Source organism: Dermacentor silvarum, chromosome 1 (genome assembly GCF_013339745.2).
Source record: "Dermacentor silvarum isolate Dsil-2018 chromosome 1, BIME_Dsil_1.4, whole genome shotgun sequence".
NCBI classification, from domain to species: Eukaryota; Metazoa; Arthropoda; class Arachnida; order Ixodida; family Ixodidae; genus Dermacentor; species Dermacentor silvarum.
The window spans coordinates 258,038,768-258,062,731 of record NC_051154.1 but is presented as its reverse complement, the minus strand read 5'-3'; the positions used below and the strand labels follow the sequence as shown (position 1 = coordinate 258,062,731).

At 43.9% G+C, this 23,964-nt stretch overlaps 1 protein-coding gene and 1 pseudogene across 1 annotated transcript in view; one reads left to right on the top strand and one right to left on the bottom strand.

Annotated features, from left to right (window-relative positions):
* LOC119439766 (polyphosphoinositide phosphatase-like) overlaps positions 1–6,017 on the bottom strand; it is a 93,684-nt pseudogene extending 87,667 nt beyond the window's left edge.
* Positions 6,018–7,624: 1,607 nt separating this feature from the next.
* The window catches only part of LOC119439750 (kinesin-like protein KIF11), a 59,683-nt gene continuing 43,343 nt past the window's right edge, over positions 7,625–23,964 (top strand). Inside the window, exons 1-8 of the mRNA XM_049660876.1 lie at positions 7,625–7,851; positions 7,987–8,134; positions 8,232–8,305; positions 12,277–12,535; positions 13,804–14,019; positions 14,344–14,410; positions 14,784–14,862; positions 23,281–23,473. Coding sequence (XP_049516833.1) covers positions 7,799–7,851; positions 7,987–8,134; positions 8,232–8,305; positions 12,277–12,535; positions 13,804–14,019; positions 14,344–14,410; positions 14,784–14,862; positions 23,281–23,473 — 1,089 coding nt within the window. The 5' untranslated portion in view covers positions 7,625–7,798. The remainder of the gene's footprint in view (positions 7,852–7,986; positions 8,135–8,231; positions 8,306–12,276; positions 12,536–13,803; positions 14,020–14,343; positions 14,411–14,783; positions 14,863–23,280; positions 23,474–23,964) is intronic.

Genomic DNA, 23,964 nt, shown 5'->3' with positions numbered 1-23,964 from the left:
TCAATAACCGAGGCTTTAGAATGGTCTTATTCAACAACCTTGGAAAACAGCAGTAAAAGAAACAATGTAAAAAAATTTAGAACAAAATGTATAAAATCTTGTCTGAAGTATGATAGCCATCCCTGAGCTCAATATATGTCCTCAAATACCTTGTGACCCCAGTATTTGTGCCAGAAAAGCAAAGGAGCTCACTATCTATGTTAAGAACCATGCTTTTGAACATAAAACGTACCAACTTTCATTGAAAAACCTGCCTCAGTTCATCGCAAAAGTTGCAAGCCACACAACTGATAGCCAAGTGATTTGAGTTAATTTAAACAGCAACCTTGGGTACATACACATAGGAGAAGAGGTAGGCTAAACAATAATAAAAAGGAGCTAACAGAAACGCGCACACATGGTAATGCACAAGCAGTAAAAATGTGAAGAAACTGTTACTCACCATCAGACAAATTACTGAACACATTGTTTCATGGATTTTCTATGCTGGCCTCCTTGCCGACACTTTGAAACCGCAGCCTCACATCAATGGGAAGCAAGTCCCAAGTGTCCGCCACTTCCACTTGAGAAACCTTTGATGAGGACAGAGAGTCTTCCGACTCGCTCTTGAATGTTGTTGGTTTCTTCGGCACAATGTAGGCAAGTGGAGTAAGGTTGCATTGCAGCGTGTGCGTCAGGTAATAACTGTAGCTGCAAGAAGTAATGAAATTTAATGGCATAACAGAGGTTATGCTTCAGTGCCTCTATTGTACAGCCTGAAGCAGTCATGTAGTTAAAGCTCACATATGTACTGGAGGGCAAGCGGCACTTGAGACTAATGTGTTCATTAACCATTAAAAATGAATAACCATACAAATGAAACATTTTCTTTAAAGGGACACTAAAGGCAAATGATGGATTAGTGCTCGAGTATCTCTAAGACATCATTATTACCGTGAATAGAGCCTTAGTAATAAAGAAATTGAGGTAAATGCAGGACACGATTACAGACTTCCCCGGGACATTCAAGTACTTGCTCGATGACGAAGGCACTCCTCATTTAAATTCTGTCACTAGTGCTCAACCACTCTTTATAAAAACATTGTTGTATTGTATTAAAAAACGAAAAAAAATGCTACTTGACCAGTTAGATTTCTTTTTAGAAAAAAAGAACTCATTGACACTACACTGTTGACAACGATGTGGGCGGCTGAAAGGTTTCGTTTTTCCTCGACTCTGCAGTGCTCGCGCTTCCGCGTTTCAGTAGTTCCGTTATCGCGTAGTGCTGTGCTGGTTTTACCGACCAAAAGCAGCTGCAGCGGCGCATTGTACCGCCGTCTGTCGGGTGCCGTTTTACTCACCCACAGCAGCAAATGGCGGTGATGGCGCATGCAACGTCATTCTCCCGGGTTGGCGTGGCGGGAGATTTGAATTGCCATAAAGGTATTCGGACCCTTCAGATGCAATTTTCTTGTAAACTAATGGTATCTTCGACTGGTCGCATCCATCCCCCGAAGCAGAGTCGTGCAGATCCAGCGTTCCCTGAACTCAGAGGTAGAGGACAAGCGCGCAAGCCGAACGTGCGACTCGCTCTCGGAGGAGGAAATTGCAGATGCGAAACCACGCGACTACTGATAACATCCGATGCTTCACCCATCCAAAGCTAAACCGCCGGATGCGCCGGTGGGACGACCGTTCGTTGAGCCGCCAGCATGCTGTGGCCTAGGTTGCCTAAGCTACGGTGGACCGTCGCCAAGAACGGCGACGCTGTACTGTGACGACCATTGCTGGAAATTCGCTCTCATCTCGACGACTGCTCCGACAACAGGGTGCGGAGCGCCTCAGAGCACTCGAAGATAGGGACTTTACTCGAAGATGGAGGAGAGCGATCGAAAAAAACCAGCCGAACGCAAGGCGCACGCCATAAAGTTTCTCACTATATTATGGTGTTATAGTGAGAAACTCTATGGCTCGCACCCTCTTTCAACCAGCCAAAGACAAAGCCGCTTGCAAGAGCGCTCCGGAACAGCCAGCCAAAGATGCCATTAGTCTTTTCTTTACACAAACAAGTGTTGTGAGGTTTCTGGAATGTTATTTAAACAGTCCACGTCTACTTTGTATTTGCCATTAGTGTCCCTTTAATAACAGTGGTGAAAAAAAAAAAGACGGAGAGAAAAGTGACAGTGGAATGAAAGGGTTAAGAAGACTTGATAAGTACATTGACTTTATTGTCTCTTTAACCCTTTCCTTACCGTAGACGAGCTCAGCTAGTCTACACGGTTTGTACCACTCCCACCGAAGACGAGCTGGGCTTGTCCACGTTTGTGCACTACTGCGTTCAAGCTACCCTGATAAATTTTGCTTAGTTCTCTTTGGCTTCAACAGATGGCGCAGTAAAAAAAATAAAAACGCGCTCAACGCTTGCATCTTGGTCGAAAAACGTTTCGATGCTGACAACTGGGATTTAAAAATGGCATCCTCCTCTGTACGTGCGCGTGCCTGCAACAGCTCCGCTCCAGAAAAAAACGAGAAAAAAAAATGTTTTGTCAGACTCGGCCAGTGAAGAAGTTCGGTTCTCCTCTGACGAGTGGCAGCGACGATACTGACCAGCATATCTTCTCGGAATCATCGGATTCTGACGACAGCGTCTCGACATGTAGGCAGTGCACGCCGATAGATGTAAAGAACCGTCCATCGCCACCTCCTAGGTTTGTTTAAATGGCCACGCCTGGCATAAAGGTACCCGTGAAAAAAAAGGATGGAAACTGTGCGCGGTATTACTACAGAAAGTCGGACAATCTCCGGTGTGCAGTGCAGTGAAGCCCCCCCCCCAAACCTCTCTCCATATTTTCAAAAAATCTATTTTGCGTGTATCCTACTAATAAAGTGCCTTTAGGGATATATTTTGGTTGTTTCAAGATACGTAGAATTAATTAGGCAAATAAAAAAATCGGTATTTTTGTATTATTTTTGGCCAAAAATTTCGGTATGGAAAGTGTTAATAGTTAGGCAATGAGCTAACACCTGCTGTGCTAAATGCGTGCCACCTGTTGCACTTTCTATTGGATGACACTATGATGCTCTGAAAGAGCACAGTTTCAGGCACCTCGCACGGAGTTGATTATGATACATTTTGCATATATCAGTAGCTGTCCAATTAATAATATGTTGTGAATGCTATGTGTGCACTCTTTCCCACATGTAAACTGTTATAGACTAATGAAACACAAACAGGAAAGTGCAAAGCAGGACCCTATTTGCCAGTAATAGCTAGAGAGCACAAATTCACACAGCTAGGTATCCACTTACCAATGGCAGTATAGACTCCAAACAAAAAATATAAGCTGAAATTCTGCCAACATCACGAAAAACGGCAGAAGTAGGAACAAAAAAATGCATTCGCCATAACTTGTTCACATTTTGTTACTGTACTCTCAGGGCTGAAGCATTACAGAGGGGAGTGGAATTAAAATAGACAAAAAAAGACAAAAAAAAGGAAAAGGAAATACATCAAATGATGAAAAACACAAAAACTAAGACCATAATATAAATTCAAAAAGAGTACCACAGGTAAAAACAAATACAAGATGGAACAACAGAGAACCAACAGAGTAAACATTTTTACTGTTAGTTGCTGCTGAGTGTTTTTATTTATTTCTTGAAGTGTTTTTTTTTTTTTTTTTTTTTTAAGTTGGTGGTATATTATATCTGCAGTGAATGCAGGAATGTGGTGCCCCTCCTCAGAAGTCCTTGGAACGAATGAGTTGTGGAAAGTGGAAGTACTACAAAACACCATTTCACTTGCCCATGATACTAAAAAGGCATTTCTTGTCATCTCCGTGTTAGTAGGTGGACGTGGAAAACGCATATGGTCTGCCTCTATCTTAAAAGTGGTGCAGGTGACAAGTGGGAGCAGTTATATGGTTAACAGGAGCGACAATATAAATTTGTCACTTTCAATCATTAAATATCTTAACACATTGCATAAAGCACAAGCTATAGCCAGCAAGTGATGCTATAATTAATACTATAAAAATAGATACTGAACTAATCTGAATGCATGAAAAATGCTGAAAATAAGCACACGTGTATGATTAACTTGCTCATCAATTAAGGCACACTTACTTGAAGTAGAAATTGCTAAACAAGTTGACATTCTGGAAAATCTTCACATATGTGTATAAAGCAAAGAGGCAATAAAACTGAGTTTAAGAAAAAATGCATATAATGAATTTAAAATGCCACTCCACCTGTTTTCATCTGGATGAACATTGTGGTCAGTGTTGTTTGGCAGGCCACTTTTTAAATTGTATGATGCCCCAGAATGGCAATGCATCTTCTCTTTGTAATCAGTGCAATGCAATATCCTTCCAAAAACCTCACAAAACCTAGACGTTATGCGTTTGTTTTACTACCAGGGATTACATGAATGGAGCCAGTACAAGCTCCTTATCCACTATGCCAAATGCAGACACCGTCCTATTCAGGCCAGAGCTACCTTTCTGTCCAGTTTTCGGCATCGTTTTTTCCTTGACTAATCTGATTGAGGAATTCGCGTATGTCTCGATTGTTGTATTTAACCTAGAAGCATGTCGGGAACAGCGAGGCGAACAAGGATTATTCGGTCGTGCTTTACGACCGAAGCAGAAGCTTTTGTAAAGACCACAAACCTTATCACCAAATACAAGCAGCTTATTAATTTCCGTCCGGTGGTCAATCTCTAAAACACGATACTTGGTCTGCGTGTTATTCAAGCCGACGAGGTAGTACTTCTGTAAAGTAGTAAAAAACCAGAGCGTGCATGTCAGGGAAGTGAATGCTACGCACGTCCGCGCACGGCAGAGTTAAGAATGTACACTTCCCAACTTTGAGCGAGCATCTACACATTAGGAACTCCCTTTTGACAGATGCTTCAACGCAAACACGCAGTTGTCATGTAGGTTAGACAAGTTTTGAACAGCTGAACTGAAAGAACAAAGGACTAAGGAAGACAAGGACGTCGCTGTACTAACGACTGACCAAAACTCGTCTTAGCTATGAACCAACTAGCTCAGTTAAATACTATTCTGTCATGTAGGGCGCTTGTCACACAATGCACAACGCTGTTTTATAGCTAGTGGAAGCTTTAATTACAATGAGCGCGAATAATTGCAAAGCATTATTCGCAATTTATACGCGTGTCAATCGGTCCACTTTCGATCGCGATCGATCCCGTTCGGGCTCGCATCCCGATAGAAGTGCACCGTGTGACACTGGTAATACGGCGACTGATGAAAAGTAACAAACAACGCAAGGGTCGGAAACAATGCATTTAAGCAGGTGGTGATAGTTTACAAGCTCTAATTTGGGATAGCACAGTTACTTTGCGCTTGATAAACGGAGCAACCCTATGGCAAAAAAAAAAAAAAAAAAAATGCAGTAATATCCAATCTGCACATGCATGAAGGGAATGCAAAATATGTGTCGCACCAGTTTCGTCTCGTAAAGGGCCATTCGTTGCACCGAGCTAATGACCAGTTGCAAGGCCACCGTGGCTGCAGTGGGCGTCCTGTACTTCTGTGAGGATGTCATCGTTCACGATTGAAACGGTGAGAGCTAATGTTTTCACAAGGATACGGCAACGTCAAAAGATGAATCGAGAGAACGAAAGCTGCTCGCGTGCACACGCGTATGTACATAACACGAACTTTGGTTCTCTTCGGCACGTGTAGATGTTACGACCTCACACCAGAGATCATCTCGAATCACCAAATGGCTCGGTGAAACCCACATGCCTCATAACATACAATACGCCTCCAAAGCCTCACCATAGAATAAAAGAACCTCAAGCTGTTTTCTGTTATTTTCGTTGCAGCAGTCAAATAGGAGGAATAACAGCACATGATGTCAACAAACCTTTCCCTTGCTTTATCCCTTTAATCACCAGAAAATTAACAAGCGCGAATTAACGACTTTAGGTAAAAAACCTATTTATGTTCATTAAATAGTATATACCAGTTACTTTGTCAGGTTTGAGGAAAACTTTCAGACACGGTGTAAGAAGATAGGTGCTCCGACGGCGCGCCCGCGCTGGGGCGAGAGAGCGGCCACTTCGTGTTTTCACAAGGAGCGCCGCTAAATTGTTTTCGCTAGGGGCAGCACGTGTTCAGAAGGCCTTGGAGCAGCGGCACAAGAGTAGATAATTTACGACCTCCGTCAGCATTGAAGCACCCATACCTAAAAATATGCAATTTTTCGTTATTCAGACGCCAAATACTGAGCAGGTAGAAGGTTTCATGCCACTTACTGTCAAAATACCGTCATTTCCGACACGAGAGAGACGCGTCGTCTGCTCGAGCAGACGGCGCGCTGCGCTTGCCGCTGCTAGGTAGCCGCTGCTCGCCGCGTCGGAGTCAATCAGAATGTCGGCAGAAATATAAAAGGGCGTTCCTCCAATCAAATAGAGTCGTTTTAAGCAGGCGAACGACATATATACATCAAAATAAAGCACCTCTGCCGCGCGCCAAAGCGAGCGAAAAAGTGGCCACTAGAATAGGTGCCGCCCCTTGCGGCAGCGGCGTGCGTAAAGTCGAAGTGGCCGCGCCTCGCGCCGCCGTCGGATCACCGGCCTTCTTGCTTTTAGACTAGAGTGTACTAGACTCTATTTTAGACATACTGAAAAAATATTTTGGCGGTTGATCTAAATGTCATTGCCATCAACAGCAATGTATCACGTGGCTAAGTTGTGACCAATGGCTGATTGACGTTTTCCAGGTGGTGGGCAGTTGGTCGGGTTTGGTTTTTGTTTTGGAATTCTCCGTGCAGCCCCAGTCAAAAAAAGCAATTGACTCCAATCGGGAAATTTCCAATTGGTACCAACTGGAAAATTTCCAATCGTAAATTAGTACATAACTGTTCCAATTGAACCAACTGGAAAGTGACCAATTGGTTTTTGTTGGAGTGACATATTGTGCCCATTGGGTTTGAAACCAATTGGTTGGCAATACCAATACACACACACACACACACACACACACACACACACACACACACACACACACACACACACACACACACACACACACACACACACACACATATATATATATATATATATATATATATATATATATATATATATATATATATATATATACCCCACAAAGCAAACCTAAATAGGATTCCAGCCGTCAGAAACAGGTTTGCTATAGCCTTAGTACTGCATGCATATATAGCTATAACTCATTCCAGTTTCCTTGAATGGGTTCATAAACTGAAAGTATGATTTCCCAGTTGGTTACGTTCTAGCTAGTTTATTCCTATTGGTAGTCCAATTAGACTCACTTGGGAATGTAAGGTGGGCCTAGCTGGTTCAAACTGGCAAGTCCAATTGGACTCAATTGGTTCCACCCATGACTCAATCGTAACCAATTGGAGGTAAGGATTTTCCAAATGGGCCCAGTTGATTCCAATTGGCAAGTCAAATCGGACTTAATTGGTTTCACTTTGACTCAATCATAACCAGTTGGAACTAGGGATTTCCAATCCGGTTCAAATTGGGTCCAGTTCATTTCAAATGGCAACTCCAATTGGTTTCTCCTCTGATCCAATCGTAACCGGTTGGAAGTAAGCATTTTCCAAATGGTTCCTATTGGTCCCAGTTGATTCCTATTGGAAAAGCATTTTTTTTTTTTTTCCACTGGCGATCGGCAGCAGCATTGCGCGTGCTGGAATTCTCGTGCAACCGTTCGGCACCATTGCGCGTGCTACGTCCAGTTGAGCCTGAATCGGCAATTTACGACGGCAGTTTCACCGCAACTCTGAGCTGTATCGCAGCACCATGGCTTCGAGAAAGCTGGGTAACCAGCACATTCAAGTTTTTGTACGGTGCCGGTAAGCTTATGACCGTTTATTTTGTGCGTTATACGTCATGGTTCATTCCGTTGCGTTGCAAAAGTGTGAGCGAGTGTTACGTGTTTTCCCTGTGACTTCATGTATTATTAACGTAATGCCCACACGTCTGTGCAGGCCCCCAAACTCGTTGCAGAAACGCAGTGACTTAATTGAAGTCGTACCTAATAAGAAGGCAATAAACATTCATGACAGTGTCGTCCCGGAGCAGAGCCCCAGCAAAGTGTTCGTCTTTGACGAAGTATTTGGTCCTGACGCAAAGCAGGTAAGAATGTTCCCCTTTCTAGTCCCTTAATTACTGCTGTCACTGACTCCAATTGCTTGAAGCTTAATTTAATTTTTATTTACTTTCTGTCATGCAGATAGATGTGTACCGGGCAGTCATGGAGCCTACCATAGCCGAGGTCATGATGGGCTTTAACTGCACCGTGTTAGCGTGAGTGTTCTTGCTGTGGTTGTTCTTTCCTGCGTCTCCAGCGCGGCGCTTTGATCAACTTCGTTGGCAGCTAGGCCTGAAGAATAGTGCTACATGAATCACACCCCCATTTGTTTGCGAGGATAATTTAGGCTGGGCTGGACAAAATTTCATGAGACCCTTGACTTTCGGAGTACAAGGCCTATCTGAAAAACTTCATGGGTGTGCAGGTTTACCGAATTGTGCGATTTGAGAGGAGCTATATAATTGTGGTCCACTCTGTTATCAGACCTGGGTGCAGCAGACTTGCTTGCAATGCTGAAGGCGTATGCACACGCTCAAGCTGTCATCCAGTGAGGAAGAAAGAACTCGGACCCCAAGTATCGAGAGGCCTGCGACAGGGATGTCCTGTATCATCTTTGCTCTTCATGCTCAGTCTCGAGCATAGATGGGCATGCACTGACAGGAAGTGGGCTGGGCTTCAACCTATTCTATAACGAGGAAGGCATTACCAGCACCAAATATTTAATGTATATACTAGTACTAGCTGTTTTATGCCGATGATGTCATCTTCATGGCAAACAACCTTGACAAGCTGCAAGACCTGCTAGACATATGCTGCGAGGAAAACACAAAGCTTGGGCTGTGTTCAATGTCAGAAAATATGGGGCAATTACCTTTGCGCCCGTGGCTCTTCAGGAGACCTCGTAGCTCTCCATACAAGGTAACTCCACGGCTTGGGCCATGACCATCAATTAAGGCAGCCCCATACTACATGCAGAGCTATGAGGAAAAGCAATGAACAAATAAGGCAATGACCTGTTACTCCTTTCTTGGCTCCAAGGCCCGGGGTATGGTCCTTCATCCGTTTCAAGCCCTGCATGGGTTATGAAAAAGCTGTGCCTGGCTTCACTTTCGAGAATGTGGTACAATATGCCCGTCTTACCCCACACGACAGGCCCTACAAATCTAGCTGCACTGATCGGGGTGCACACAAGAGGCATACCCAATGAGGCAGTACAGGGAGACGTTGGTTGGCCATCCTTCAAAGTGTGTGAGGCTATGACAAAAGCACTGCGCGTAATGTCTGATGACCGATGAGCGTCATACAACTATGTCCATTTGCGATGAATAAATATTAGGGGGGTGACAAAAAAAAAAATCGTGTGGATCCAATCCATGCATTATGGGAATAGATGTAAGCGAAGCTTTCTGTGCTATTTATGTTCATTGTCGATAAGTGATGTTGACAGTAATTTATCAGCGCTTAATTAGTCCAATACTAGAGTGGCGAGTTCATGTTAAATGTTCCTTTCGTGCACCACTTGTTTGTCTACGTAGTACACAGGGCATACAGCGAGACGTGTTTGCTTGAGGGGCTGTTGTGCGTCATTATTCGTAGCCTGTGAGAAGGTTAGCACTGTCATTGCCTCACACAGAGCAGCGCATCGTGGCAGAATTGCCTGCTTAACATATTTGCACGGGTATTATTTTTCAGGACTAGTAGAAACGTATCGTAGTGCACCTTAAATTTAAATTTGTCCACTTTGTCCGCAACTGCTGCAACTAAAAAAATTACACCATGCATCTTCCCGTAGGGGAACCCTGATCAGTAGTACGCGAAGCAGCCATGGGGTCGACTCAAGGTAGTTTTACCAGCTGTATAAACTTGGACATGCAGCAGCACCAGCAACGCGCAGAACTGTTGTCGACGCCGTTGGCGTTGCCCGCGTTCGCACCGAACGCGTGCGGCGTTGGTGACTGTTGCCGGTGCCTCTGGGGCGCCTCGTCGAGATTACGGAAACTGTCCGGAGCTCGCGAGGAGACCGCAACAAGCGGAGCAGACGACGCCGTCACGGAGCGAGCACCGGACCAATGGCGAACCGCGCTGGAGTCACGTGGCGGGCGCGGCCAATCGGTGGCTCCGGCAAGACCTTCAATCATTGGCTTTTTGTTGGCTTTTTGTGTGCTCGTTTCTGTATGGAGGAGATAGCTGAAGCGGCAAATTTGAAGACGGAAAAATGTGCTTTCCAACGAGACCAAGAAGCGGCGCTCGGCTGCGCCGTTCCGGAGATATCGTGGCTTGAAAAACGCCGTTCTTTCGTGATTTCCGCGAAATTTTTCGGCACCTTGGCTGATACAACAATTTTTTTAGAGCACTTCTACTTGGTTTTCAGTGATGATATTTCGGAATCAGATAGAATTCAAGAGTTATAGAAACTGAAAATTTGATTTTCAAAAAATCGATTTTTTTGCCATTTTTCGCGATGCGAAAGCCGCGTCCCCCCTTGAGTGCCTCATAGTCATCAGGCACCGAGAAAACGGATGTTTTTTTTTTTTTTCTGCTTTTCTAGCAGAAACATAGCCTGTTGTGCAGCCCGGCGCAAAACAGTGCGTCTGTCGTTTCATGCGACTTGCCATGGCTTCTTACAGCATGGCAACGTGTAAAACTATTGTCACCACAAGGAGGTACAACTGCACGGCGTGAATGCAAACAGAAATGAGCCGTGGAGCTAAAAGAACCGAATAGAACCATGCAAACCGAGTGCACTCGCCAGCTTCGGCAGCAGCCAAACTACAGCGGAGGCATCTTAGTGTAGGGTGCCTCGATGCCCAGGCGGCGCTGGCATCGAGGCACCCTATTTGATGATGATGATGATGATGATGATTTATTGGCGTCCCCTTTGAAACGGGGCGGCGACAAATAGTCACCTAGCCTGCTTGATTTAATCAGGTATACTATATACATGTTCTTTATCTAGCATTTTTGTATACCTCTCATTATTATTTTTCTTTTTCAAAAATTTACCTTGTGTCGCTGCCTATGATTTTAAGAGATCAGGTCGCATCCATCTTTTCCCTGCTTTTTTTCCACCAGTACTCCAATCGTCTCTTGCTTATCTCTACGCCATATTATTCTGAAACGTAAACTAACACGCCTGTGTCGTACTGCGGCCGATACATTCGAAAACAACACACCCGAGCCGCTCTGCATTCGTACGGTGCGCCCTCTCGTGTGTTTTGCGAAGCGTTCGAGTGCGCGTGTTGGTAGTGCATGCTGACGTCATGGGTAAGCTGCTGGTTGACTTGAACGCGATTTTCGCCTAGGCAAAAAATCGCCGATGTGGAACGTTTCAGAATACGGCCCCATTTGTTTACGTCGGCATGGTACAGCACCCGCTTCAAATATAATGCAAGCCGCACATCAATGACATCGAATAATGTCGGAACATAGCAAAACACGTGGATTGTGTGCCTACTTATCATTCTTCGTACTCTTTTTTCATGCACACAATGTTTTATAAAGCAGACCTAAATTATCTAGCTTTCGCAATTCATTGCTCCATTGTCAACTCATGAACACTGGCCTGGCGCTCTTTGGCCATACCTGGCCCTTGCGCAATTAAACACCATTCATCATCATCAAAGCAGACCAAAATTAAAGTGTACTAGACAATGGTCTAGTACACTCTACCTAAATTAAGACTTTGCTCATATTATCGTTCATTTAGAGAATGCATAGTTTTATAGTGGAGACACTGATGCCAGTACTGACGCCATTGGCAGTCAGTCCACATAACAATACATAAAAATACACCCTTGAGCCTAGTTGCAATTGATTTGGGGAAGTGCCTCTCAAACAGTAACTCTCAAACCTGCTTTTTTGAGGACATGATGGAAGGGTGCAGAGCAACGTACCCAGCAAATTCCATTGACAACTGTTGACGTAGAGAAATTGCCGGAGTTGGCCTTTAAGCCTCTTCTTTCCAGCAAAGCCTAAGCACTCCGTTCTTGTGCTCTTTTCAAATGTCGACTGCGCATGCTGCCCATTGTCACCTAAGTGTTGCTTTGCTTTCTGGGCACAAATTCACCCATAAGTTATTATTTTTTTTTTCATTTACGTTTCCTACCTGTGTTTCTGCCTCTGTACTGTCAATGCTTCTATGAAGGTATAGTAATCGGCTTTTGACCACTCGCATTCACGATTTCAGATACGGCCAAACAGGTAGTGGGAAGACTTATACCATGGAAGGCAAATTAGGAAACACGAATTTGAGGAGCTGGCCAAGTGACCCCTGTGCTGGGATCATCCCACGTGCAGTGCAACAAATTTTTGAAGAGGTTCAGTCCCAGGACCACCAATGTACCGTCACGGTGACATTCCTTGAGTTGTACAATGAGCAACTCTTTGACCTGCTTGGTACCAAGAACGAAAAGGAGATGAAAATCTTTGACGACCCATCAAATAAGGTGCATGCGGGCTTCTTGATTAGTGTTTCTAATTTTGGCATGTGTTAATATGAATGCTGGCACAAAGTGCACATTCTCCTGAAATGGCTGCATTATTCATTGCCTAGTTCAAGCACTCCTCGAAGCTTGGGCAACTATGGAGGAACATTCACTGCTGTGCCTCAAGGTTCAGGTGTTCTTTCCGTGTGTAAAGCTTTCTCCCTATGCTGCTGTATCTTTCTGTGTGCAAATTCACCCATAAGTTATTTTTTTCATTTACATTTTCTACCTGTGTTTGCAATTTGAGAGGATGTTCTAGGTTATTTGGTGTATATTCTTGATTATACTCCTAGTCACACATGCTGTTGAGTTGTTTACAGTTGTTACTTGCAAGTACACTTGAATGGTTTTATATATGCAATTGCAGCTCTAGGCGGTTTGTCATGTTGAGCAATGTTTGACAGATATTCGAATACTCGGGTACAGTGCAAAAATGCTATACTTGGTAAACCCGAGTTTCACAGCCCCAAGCTACAAACTTAAATGCTTGATTAGTGCCATGTGTAATAAATAATGGTCTCTTGCATATTTGCCACATGGAGAGGAAGCTCTTCTCAAAGTACACGGCCAGTTGTGGATAATCTTCTGTAACAACTTATTTGCTTTTGTTGCTTGTACTCGATTTTAACTGATCCTGTGTTAGAAAATAGTACTTTCCTAAAGCTTTCTTTATTGTGTAGCTTCATGGAGCTGCAGTCTGTGGCAGCCTATTACTGTACCGCTTCCATTATTTAGAAGTTGCCTAGCTTCCCAGCACTGTAGTTGAATTCTAAGGCTTTGTGTATAGTCCTTTGACAAGATGAGAATTAATGCATATATAGCTTTTCTTCATTGTTTCCTTCTTGCTTTTTCTCAAGTGAACATCAGCTTAAAAATGATTTGAAAGGCAACTAACAAGGCACAAATGCTAGAAAAGTATATTGAACTGCCCGTGTACCTTGTGTCCAGTGCCTTTATCTAGGAGAAACTAAACAGTAATGAAGTTGTTTCTCTTGCATTTTTATTCCAAGTTATCATTGACTGAAGCTTGTTTCGTATTTTATATGCATTGAACAAGTTCCCTAGCTTTCGTTTATGTGCAGCTGATTACCTGCAAACACTGTTATTCACATTTAAATGTTCACTTGCAGCAAGCATGGGGCAGTAAAACACTGATGCGTTAAATTGTACTTGATTTAATGTGCAGGAATATCTTGCCAGATCTCACAGCTCCTTCTGTACATTTTCAGGGCGCAGTCATTATCAAAGGCCTAGAGGAGATCACGGTGCACAACCGTGAAGAAGTGCTCTTCATACTCCAGAAAGGGGCTGCGAAACGTCGAACTGCAGCTACACTTCTCAACGCGACATCATCACGTAGCCATACCCTATTCACGGTCACAATTCACATCCGCGAGATGACACAGGATGGCGAGGAGCTGGTGAAAACCGGCAAGCTCAACCTCGTGAGTAACAGTGTGACCAATTTTAGAGGCATCAAGCTTCACGTGGTTCACTTGCTTCATTTATCGTTAACAAGGCGTTATCGTCACCAGCAATTTGTACTTGTGCCCCAAAACTGTATTTAATCAGTTTAGTCTACCATGATGAGTTGGTTCATGTCATCTGTGCAGCTATTGCCTTTTCCGTCTGATCATAAGTGTCGCATAATAGTTACGATGTGCTAAGCATGTGCCAGCTGTTTCCATCTTGCTCACCACCTGCTGTTTACTCTTGTGTGTCTGCACACTGCATTAATAATTTTCTTTGTGATCCTATACTTCACCAAGGTTGACCTTGCGGGGAGTGAAAACATTGGCCGCTCTGGGGCAATTGACAGGAGAGCACGTGAAGCAGGTAAGTTGTTTTGTGAACACCTAGGGGGAGTTTGCTAAGCTCTGATCATCAGAGCAGCATGATTCAGTATGTGTTCTACTGAATTTTTGTAAAGTTCATAGGAAGAGTAATATTATAATGAAGGCTGCAAATAGCATCTTATTTTGATGAGCAATACTAGCTGGATTATTGTGTGCGCTTATAATTATGGTGCCATGACTGTCATCCTATAAAATGAAATTTTATATTGCAACATCTTTTGTTTTTCTGAGCAGCTCCTCTTCATTGTGGCAGTTATTTAAGCCTCAACATTTATGTGCATTGCTACTAGAGAAGCATGTTCATCATTTGTATTTACAGCCTGTGTTAATTGGTGTTTGCGTTACTTTCGCAGCCAACATCAACCAGTCGCTCCTTACGTTGGGTCGTGTCATAACTGCCTTGGTGGACAAGGGACCACACGTTCCGTACAGGTATGTCTGGCCACGTTTCTTAACATTGGGTTTTTTATCTATACTGGTTGGGCTGGTTCGGTGCAGTGAGGATTATTCTTGGGGAATATTTTTATCTTGACACATCATATGTAAGAAGGTGCAATGATTGTTTATTCAAATTTTGTCTTTGCCATTGGTGTTCAAAATACAGTAAAACCTTGTTATTTGTACCCACTTAATAAGTAAGTAAGTAATTTTTGTTTAAATATAGTCGCAATGAATTCCCTGCACTCTCACAATCTAATGTATTGGCTGGCCGCTTAAGCCGTAGTCTCTTAACGCATTCCAAACGGTTAGTGCGTAGTATTTATTTAATTTTTGGCGCATAAAAGCAAATGGAATCGACGAAATGTCTTGCACGCTGACCATGGATAGTGAAATTACGGAGCATGGACATTTCCTGGGCTGCAGTTGCCACCCATATTGACGTCAAAACGTGGTAGCTATGACGTATATCCAGCTCCCACAGCTTCTAGTGCTTCCACATCGTCGTCCAAGACGATGTGGAAGATTGCCCTTCCGTATTCGACGCAGCCGGTGTGTCGACTGTCATGAGGTCTTTCGCAGAGCAGCTGGGCCTTATGGAGAAACTGGCTTGTGGCCTTGCTGAGTTTGAGGATGCCGTCATCACTGCAAGGCCGCCATGGCGGCAAGTGAAAAACGGATTTTTTGCTGCTTTTTCACAAATAAAACTTGGCTGCGTGTGTGTTTGATTGAGAATTAACATGTTTTTTGACTGCTATAACAAGTCTCTACCCTGTCAGAAAAAACAATGGGCTCCAGTTCGGAAATTTCCAATTAGTATCAGTTGGAAAATTTGCAATTGTAAATTAGTACATAGTAATTGGACCATTTGGACCAACTGGAATGTGACCAATTGTACCCAATGGGTACCAATTGGTTGGAATGACCAGTTGCCCCAATGGGCAATACCAATACACACATATACCCCACAAGGCAAACCTGAATAGGATTCCAGCTGTCAGAAACAGGTTTACTATAGCCTTAGTACTGCATGCATCATCATCATCATCGGACTATATTTATGTCCACTGCAGGACGAAGGCATCCCCCCGTGATCTCCAACTACCTCTGTCTTGCGCTAGCTGATTCCAACTTGCGCCTGCAAATTTCCTAACTTCATCACCCCACCTAGTTTTCTGTGGTCCTCGACTGCGCTTCCCTTTTCTTGGTATCCATTCTGTAATTCTAATGGTCCACCGGTTATCCATCCTGCGCATTACATGGCCTGCCCAGCTCCATTTTTTTCTCATAATGTCACTAGAATATCGGCTATCCCGGCTTGCTCTCGCCTGTCGCTTAACGTTAGAACTGCATGCATATATAGCTATAACTCATTCCAGTTTCTTTGAATGGGTTCATAAACTGCAAGTATGATTTCCCAGTTGGTTACGTTCTAGTTTATTCCTATTGGTAGTCTGGCCATCAGTTAGACTCAGTTGGGAATGTAAGGTGGGCCTAGCTCGTTCAAACTGGCAAGTCCAATAGGACTCAATCGGCTGCATCCCTGACTCAGTCGTAACCAAGTGGAGGTAATGTTTTCCCATTTGGTCCTAAATAGGCCTCGTTGATTCCAGTTGGCAAGTCCTGTTGACTCAGTTTGGTTTCACTTTGACTCAGTCGTAACCAGTTGGGACTAGGGATTTTCGAATTGGTTCCAATAGACCGATCCCACCAACCAATCTGCGCATGCGCCGGTTTTCCGGAAGTAGCACTGCCACCATCTTGGTTGTAGTCAACTGGTCAACCACACCACCGCAGTCCGCGCTCGTTGAGTACTGCGCATGAGCTTCCCAGTCATCTCTGCGACTCCACTACCGAGAAACATTCGTCATGTATTTTTAAAAAATGACATCGGCGGTTCATTGCAGCATGCTAGGCGGACGTTGAAAAGTACCTGCTGCTCTTTCATTTCGGTTGTTACCCGCTGATTACGCGTTGAGTATCGTATTTGTTCGAGCTTTGTATGTAGTACATGCTGATGTACGCGGTAGTTTTGCGTTACTATTTTTGCGCACGTGCATCTCGGTGACTTCAACGTTATGTTTGCTTAACGACGGACATAACAGGATTTGTATACCTGTTGGAGACAGGTTTGAAATGCGGCGCCAAAACTCTCGTTCCCTACTTACCTACATGGGTTTCGCGCACGACTTGCAGACTTCGGTAACATCGATATCTAGAAGTTCTTAAGTAAACTTAAACTTAAGTAGAACGCCGATAGCCAATCATCGCCAAGTCATCGATAGCCAATCATTAGCTAATCGATTAATAATCAATAAATTCTGGAAAATGCTGGGGATGACTTGGTAGTTCTTAGCCTAGCCCAAATACGTTGCCAATACCTTTCGATACCCAATCGATAGCCAATCAGTAGCCAATCGATAAATAATCAATAAATTTTGGGAAATGCTGGGGATGACTTGGTAGTGCTTAGCCTAGCCCAAATACGTGGCCAATACCTTGCGATAGCCAATCAATAGCTAATCGATAATCAATCAATAATCAATAAAATTCCGGAAAATGCTGCGGATGACTTGGTAGTTCTTAGCCTAGCCCAAATACGTGGCCAATATCTTGCGATAGCCAATCAATAGCTAATCGATAATCGACAAATCTATAAATTCCGGGAAATCTGAGTGCACGGGTCTTTTCGCATTTTGCCCCGATCGAAATGCGGCCGCTATTCGTCCCCGTATCCTCACGTTGTGTATTACCAGTACGACTTTTTAATGCGTTGGATCCACGTCTCTCGAAGCTTTCGCTCTTTAGGAAACACATAGAATCCGAAGCCTTTGTCCCTTGTGTGGTTGTTGTACAGAGGTCAACACACATCTCTAGAACGCGCAAACCACGTTCACAGGACTGCACTGGCGATGTCTGAAGATGATATATGGCGCAAAAGCGGCTGTATGGGAGGTTGCGTGACTAAATTTACAGTTTCCATTGATTTGTCTCGACCTGGTGGTCGGCTCGAGCCTTGGTGGCTGCATTTGCCTTCAGGAGCGTGTTCTAGACGTGTGTTGGACCTCTGTACCAGCCAGAAATGCAGTAGGTCAATCCTCCCATCGCACGATGGCTCTACATGAACCATAAAAATTGCCAAAAATCGTTCGGAAACAGAACGCACAGGCACTCCGGGCGGCTGGAGCGGCCGGATGACTACAAGTACCGGCATGCACCGCGACAGCGGTGGCGTCGTGAAACTAGCTGGTGGGATTGGTCTATTGGGTCCAGTTCATTCCAAATGGCAACTCCACTTGGTTTCTCCTCTGACCCAATTGTAACCAGTTCGAAGTAAAGATTTTTCAATTGGTTCCTATTGGTTCCAGTTGATTCCTATTAGAAAAGCCAATTGGAGTCAATTGTTTTTTTTTTTTTTACTGGGTATATAGCCGCTCAGGTGCCATTGTCGGTTAATTAGTACATTGCTTAGTGTGTATACCTCATCCACATTGCCCGCCAACTACGAATTAATGAGGTTTTACTTCGGTATGTTTAACTGGCTCCACTCCCAAACCTTGCATCATGCATGGTTTTCCTTGATAAGATAGGCTTACGTTACAAGCATTCTGGAAACTTCAACTGTGTCTGTCTCTACCTGTAATTGCCCAAGCTTGGCTAACATATATGAACTCAGTCGGGGAGCTGCAAAAATTCTTTGGTTCATGGCAGTTGTGAGCGTAAATGGAGTTTCCAGAAGGGCTTGATACTGCTAAGCAAGAAACTGCAATGAGAAGTTTGCCTACGCAAGTGTCTTATCAATTTCTCTGCATTATCAGTCTGTCTCCTCAGTGCCTCTACATCGGGGAAGGCTCTGACAAGCAGCCATGGCAGGTCCTAGTGCAGTGTGCCATGACCATGATCTAGGCTTTCGGTGCTATAGAAATGGCATATTGTCACGTCCAAGTAGGAGACTAGAAAACCAGCATGGATAACAGCACTTTATATGAACAGTCAATGCTCGTCGGCGTCCGTTTCGCCACTCGCATGCTACTATATAGCCTGGCACAAACCTGCGGTGTGGTAATATTCTAGTCTGCGTTTTTCAGTCCTTCCTTTTCAAGATCTGCATGATGTTCTTGCTTTTGCATCCCTCGCATACTTCTCAAATTACCAGATTGTGTGCTTCCTATTGCTTTGTCAGTGCACTATCATGATCTTGTTCTGTACTGCATCGTGCACAGACAGATGGACGGACATCTGCTGTCTGTCTGTCTGATAGGCCCGAAGGAGGATGGTATGTTGCCTGCAGTCGCTGCACAAGATAGTGGGAGAGGATTTTTGTGCTTGTACACATGCAACCCCTGTAGCTGCAAAATTTTAAGAAGCCCATCTTATGTGAGGTTATATGCCAAAGGTTGTGGGGTCTCACATGTGCTCTTGGGACAAAGGAACGACAACACAGTAGTGCAAACAATCACAAGGGCATTTATTGCACCTTTCATACACTATTACACACTAGCCGAATTACTACCAATTGAACATTCACACGGGCGCGCGACAAATCAAGGAAGTCCGACTCACCGCGACCCGATAGCGAGCGAATACGTTCGCCCCATGCTATGACACCATTGCCTAGTCGTTCACGTGTACAGTCACGCGAACGGTGGCGCGCTCGAACGATCCGTGTTCGTCCATACCGGTGTCCCGCTCTAAACCTCGCGCGACGGTCGCGCGAAGCGGGCCGGCGCACGCGCGAAGCGTTCGTGCGTGTTGGCCGCCGATCCCGAGCCAAAGAGAGAGCGCCTCCGACCTTTACCTACATGTTTTTCTCCCAAGTCACCCCGCCGGTGCCAGCATCGCGACACTCGCGCCATCTCTCGCAATGCGCCGCAACCACCACGACCGCCGTCGGCACTTAGCTACGCGGTGAAGCCGGATTACAGGAGACGCGCGAGAGTCGCGCATCCCCACAAAGTTAGGTATTGAGATTGGTTCCTGCCGTATTCAGTTTGTGCCATCTTTGAGCGTTGTGTGCAGAATGTGCGTCAACTTGGCCACCTCCTTCTGATTCGGATGTTCTGCAAGAATTTTGTTGTATAGCTGATTCACTTCAAGCAATGTAAACACAGCTGGCTGTGTTTCATTCAGTAAACTTTACGAATTAGGGCTTGATTTAAGATTCTGTGTCTTGAGTTTTCCGAAAAGTTCTGTTCTAAACAAGTTTCATTCACTGGTATCTGAACCCTCCCGTTCGAATTGAAGTCTTCCGAGGGTACAAGAGGAATACTTGCTTCAAGCAATTTGACAGACAAGTTCCTGAAGCAGGGAACAGCACGATAGCTGAAAGTAGCCGTGTTTCTTCTCAGTCTGGCTCTTCCAAATTTGCTGCTGCTGCTGCTTGCGTGCTGCAGCGCCTATCATCGTTAGAGTGTGTATGTATCCCAGGAAGGGCGTGTACTCAAGGCCTGTATAAGAGTAGATGCTTATTCTTCCCTTCTCCCGAGAACATGTCAGCGGGATTTCTACGAATTTTAATCCTTTGTATCTCGCGCATGTATTATTAGTGTAGACAAAATGTTCGCTTTTCTCCAGTGTGTTTTAAATGAGATGAAAAAGCACCACATTATCTAGTTTGCTTAATTTTCATCAAAGACAATTCTTGCACACTTGTGTAGTTCAAGTGAGCGCGCTTGAAGCAATTCAAAAGTTTGCCCTCTTCATTGCAGATATACAGAGGTTCATTACTGGAAACTGGGAGTCACAGACACTCTGCACTTTTTTAAAAACTGTTGGTAACATACAGCTGGGCCATTGTTCTGGGGCAGTTTGACAGGTTTAATTATGACCCATACCACTGTGGCCAAAAGAATCGTGAACGTCTGATGCTTTATTTGGTACCACATTACTGGATACTCCAGTCTTCAAAGTGCGTTATGATGACCCGTTCTACACATAACAGATGAACTTTCATGGCATACTCGTGTTAATTGTATCACTAACAATGCTAATTGTGTACTTGGATACCTGTGCAGCAATTTGACTGAAACGCCAATCTATTTACAATTATTACTATACCCTATTTACTTGCATTATGTTCGCATCCCCCCCCCCCCCCCCTCCCTCCGCTAGCCATCAAAAATGACAATTTTTGTTTCGATTAGTCATCTCGCCCTTAAATTGCTGCAGAGACAGTCGTCTGCTTGTTCCGAGGTCCATGTTGACAACTCTGAATAGGTTGGGCCATAGTCACTTTTGTGACTCCCGGTTCCGCTAGTGTCTGCAAATAATGAGTCTTTGCAGTTCCTGCTTGTGAAGAGCCCCTGCTCTTATTTCAAATGCAAGTGCTGTTTGAGTTGACAGTGCCTGGCGTGAAAACCGATTTAGCACCTTGAACATTCTGTCGTAAAAATTTCTCTGCATATTTATTACACTCCCCTCTTTGCATCAATTTTGCTTGGGAAAAAAAAACAAAAACAGTGAGCATTATTTAAGTAAATTCGTTATATGAAACTATTTAGCCTAACCTCAAGTATGTGTTTGCTGTCTGGGACCTGGGCCTGCATGACTTTGCGGATTCCATGGATTGTCCGGAATCATTCAGCTTGCTTTATTGCATAAATTTATTCCAGTACTGCCAGTGTTTCACTAATGAAACCTAATCTTCGCCTTTCGAACATAAACACAAACTGTAGTTGTCGCCCCGCACTGGTCATCAATGGGTCGTTCCATGCCAACTGTACCAACCTTAGCACTCTAACCTCTGCAATTTCTTTCTAAAAATTTTGGGTGTCGGCGTACAACATGAAATGCGTACAACTTGTAAGGCACGAAGGTATGCACAATAAAAGGCATATACTTTCTTGCCTTACAAGAAAGTTCAGACGGTGCTTAAGCCAGTGGAAAACTTTTTTTCTGGAAAAATATTTTGTGGAATGACTATTCGTGTTGTATGCAAATGCCTAAAATTTTTCGAAAGAAAACACAAGAGTGTTGAGCGCCGAGGTTGGTAGAGTTGGCATGGATCGACCGCAATTTAAAGTCTTCATTCTTTTTTGCAATACTAGCCTCTTTTACGATTCCTTTATACCCGAAAAATGGAACCGCTTTCACGGTGCCATCACCTGCATTGAAGATGCAGTCATTCAAGGCCTCTATTATTGACCACCCATCAGAGGAACCTGTACTGTTAATTACAAACTTTATTTTACGTCATATTAATAATGTCGTTGCTTATGGTACAGTGATTTATATGAACATGAATGTATTCACCTCATGTGTAATGCCCTATGAGCCCCTGAGGGTACTTCAATAAGTATTCCAATTGAGTTTAGATGAACAAATGGAGTTGGCCAGAGTAGAGCAGATGACCAGACTGGTTGCCAAGTGAAGGAAAATGCTATTGAGGAAAGCAGAGGATTGTGTAAGTGACAGACACAACATAGAGGAAATTGCAGATCGCTTGGAGATGCTTTCGACCTGCAGGCTGACAACGGTAGCTTGTCATTTTCTTTTGGGCGATTTAGCATATACAGAAGGACCCTTTTCAACTTTAAGCAGTTCCTGTAAAAGAAACAGATTAAAGTTGGTCCACTCTATTTACCTCGGCCACACTAGATGTTGAAGTTGGGTCTGGAAGGATTTTTTTTTTTTTTGTCAGTCGGTTGTAGCTATGCTTTTCTTCTGGTTCTGTGCATTGGATGGTGGACCTCTGCCCAACACCTTTATTGTCATAGCACTGGAATGTGACTACAATTGAACACCTCTATATTAAAAGAATAATTCTGTCCCAGTTTTATTGTGAGCTATGCAGTGCACAACCTTTGAACAGAGTGACCTGCGTAACAAACAATTTCAGAGGCCCGAAGCATTTCGCTAAAATGCGTTCGGCTTTATAGTACAGTCATTCTCCGAATGCTAACAAAAGAGGCCAAGCCTTTTGTACTTCAGGCATTTCTAAATTGTAGTCTTATTTTACGTTGTAGGAGATACTGCATTATGTTTTTGAGTTCAATATGCAGATGTTCCTTTATTCAGTAGGCTACAAAAAACTGCTACTGCGCTGTTTCCTCAAAATCAAACGTAAAGGCATCCTTGGACATTTTTTTTTCTGACATGTGGACACAGTAAACTGAAACATTGCTTTTTTTACTTTAGCAAACTAAAACCATAATATGCGTGGGAACTTGCTTCCTTCCGGACACTTTAATTTTTTTGATGATTCATGACTGCTTAGGTTTTGCATCTATGTTGGCTCTATCGAAGCCCTATAGTGTAGCAAGTATGATGCTGTTTTGACAAGAGCTCCTACTAGCTTACAGAGGTTGCGGTAGAGCACTTCCTTTTTGCAACATTTATTGCCACTGTGATACAAAGGGATCATTGTTTGCAGATTGCTAGGTATGAAATACAATTGTTACCTTGTCATTGCAGGGAAAGCAAGCTGACTCGGCTCTTGCAGGACTCTCTGGGTGGCCACACAAAGACTTCCATGATAGCGACAATCTCGCCTGACATGGCCAATCTGGAGGAGACCTTGAGCACGCTGGACTATGCCCATCGTGCCAAGAACATCACTAACCGTCCGGAAGTGAATCAAAAGATGACCAAGCAGGCACTCATCAAGGCAAGACTGGCTTATTTTTCGTTGTCTATAATTTTTTCTTTCCTCTGCTTTCCCTTGTGTGGCTGTTTCTTCAGCTTTTAGACACCCCTCATTAATGTCCTCTTATAGTCTCTAAAATATTTGTTGCCCAAGTAGTGCTTATTCCTTTTTGTTACATGCGTGTACTGCCAGTCTTTACGTACCCTTTTGCTGCTAACTTTGCAAGCTTGACCATTCCTTCGCTGCAGTTGCTTCAAACTCTTTCCTTCACCTGCTTTTACAGTTACGGCTGTAGTATGCCGTTCCTCATTAGGTGCAGGTTATGCTGTGCCTGTTCAAGGCTGCATAGTGACACAGATGCAAAGCATTGACACATGACAACTGGTGTATTTGAATCATTGTGGCTCATTGGAAGTTCTTCCAAAGGAGCAAAAGTTTGAATTTCATGCGGTCTGTATTTACCGTTTGAAAAAAAAAAAAACTAAAACAACTTTACAGGGCTGAAGTTCAAG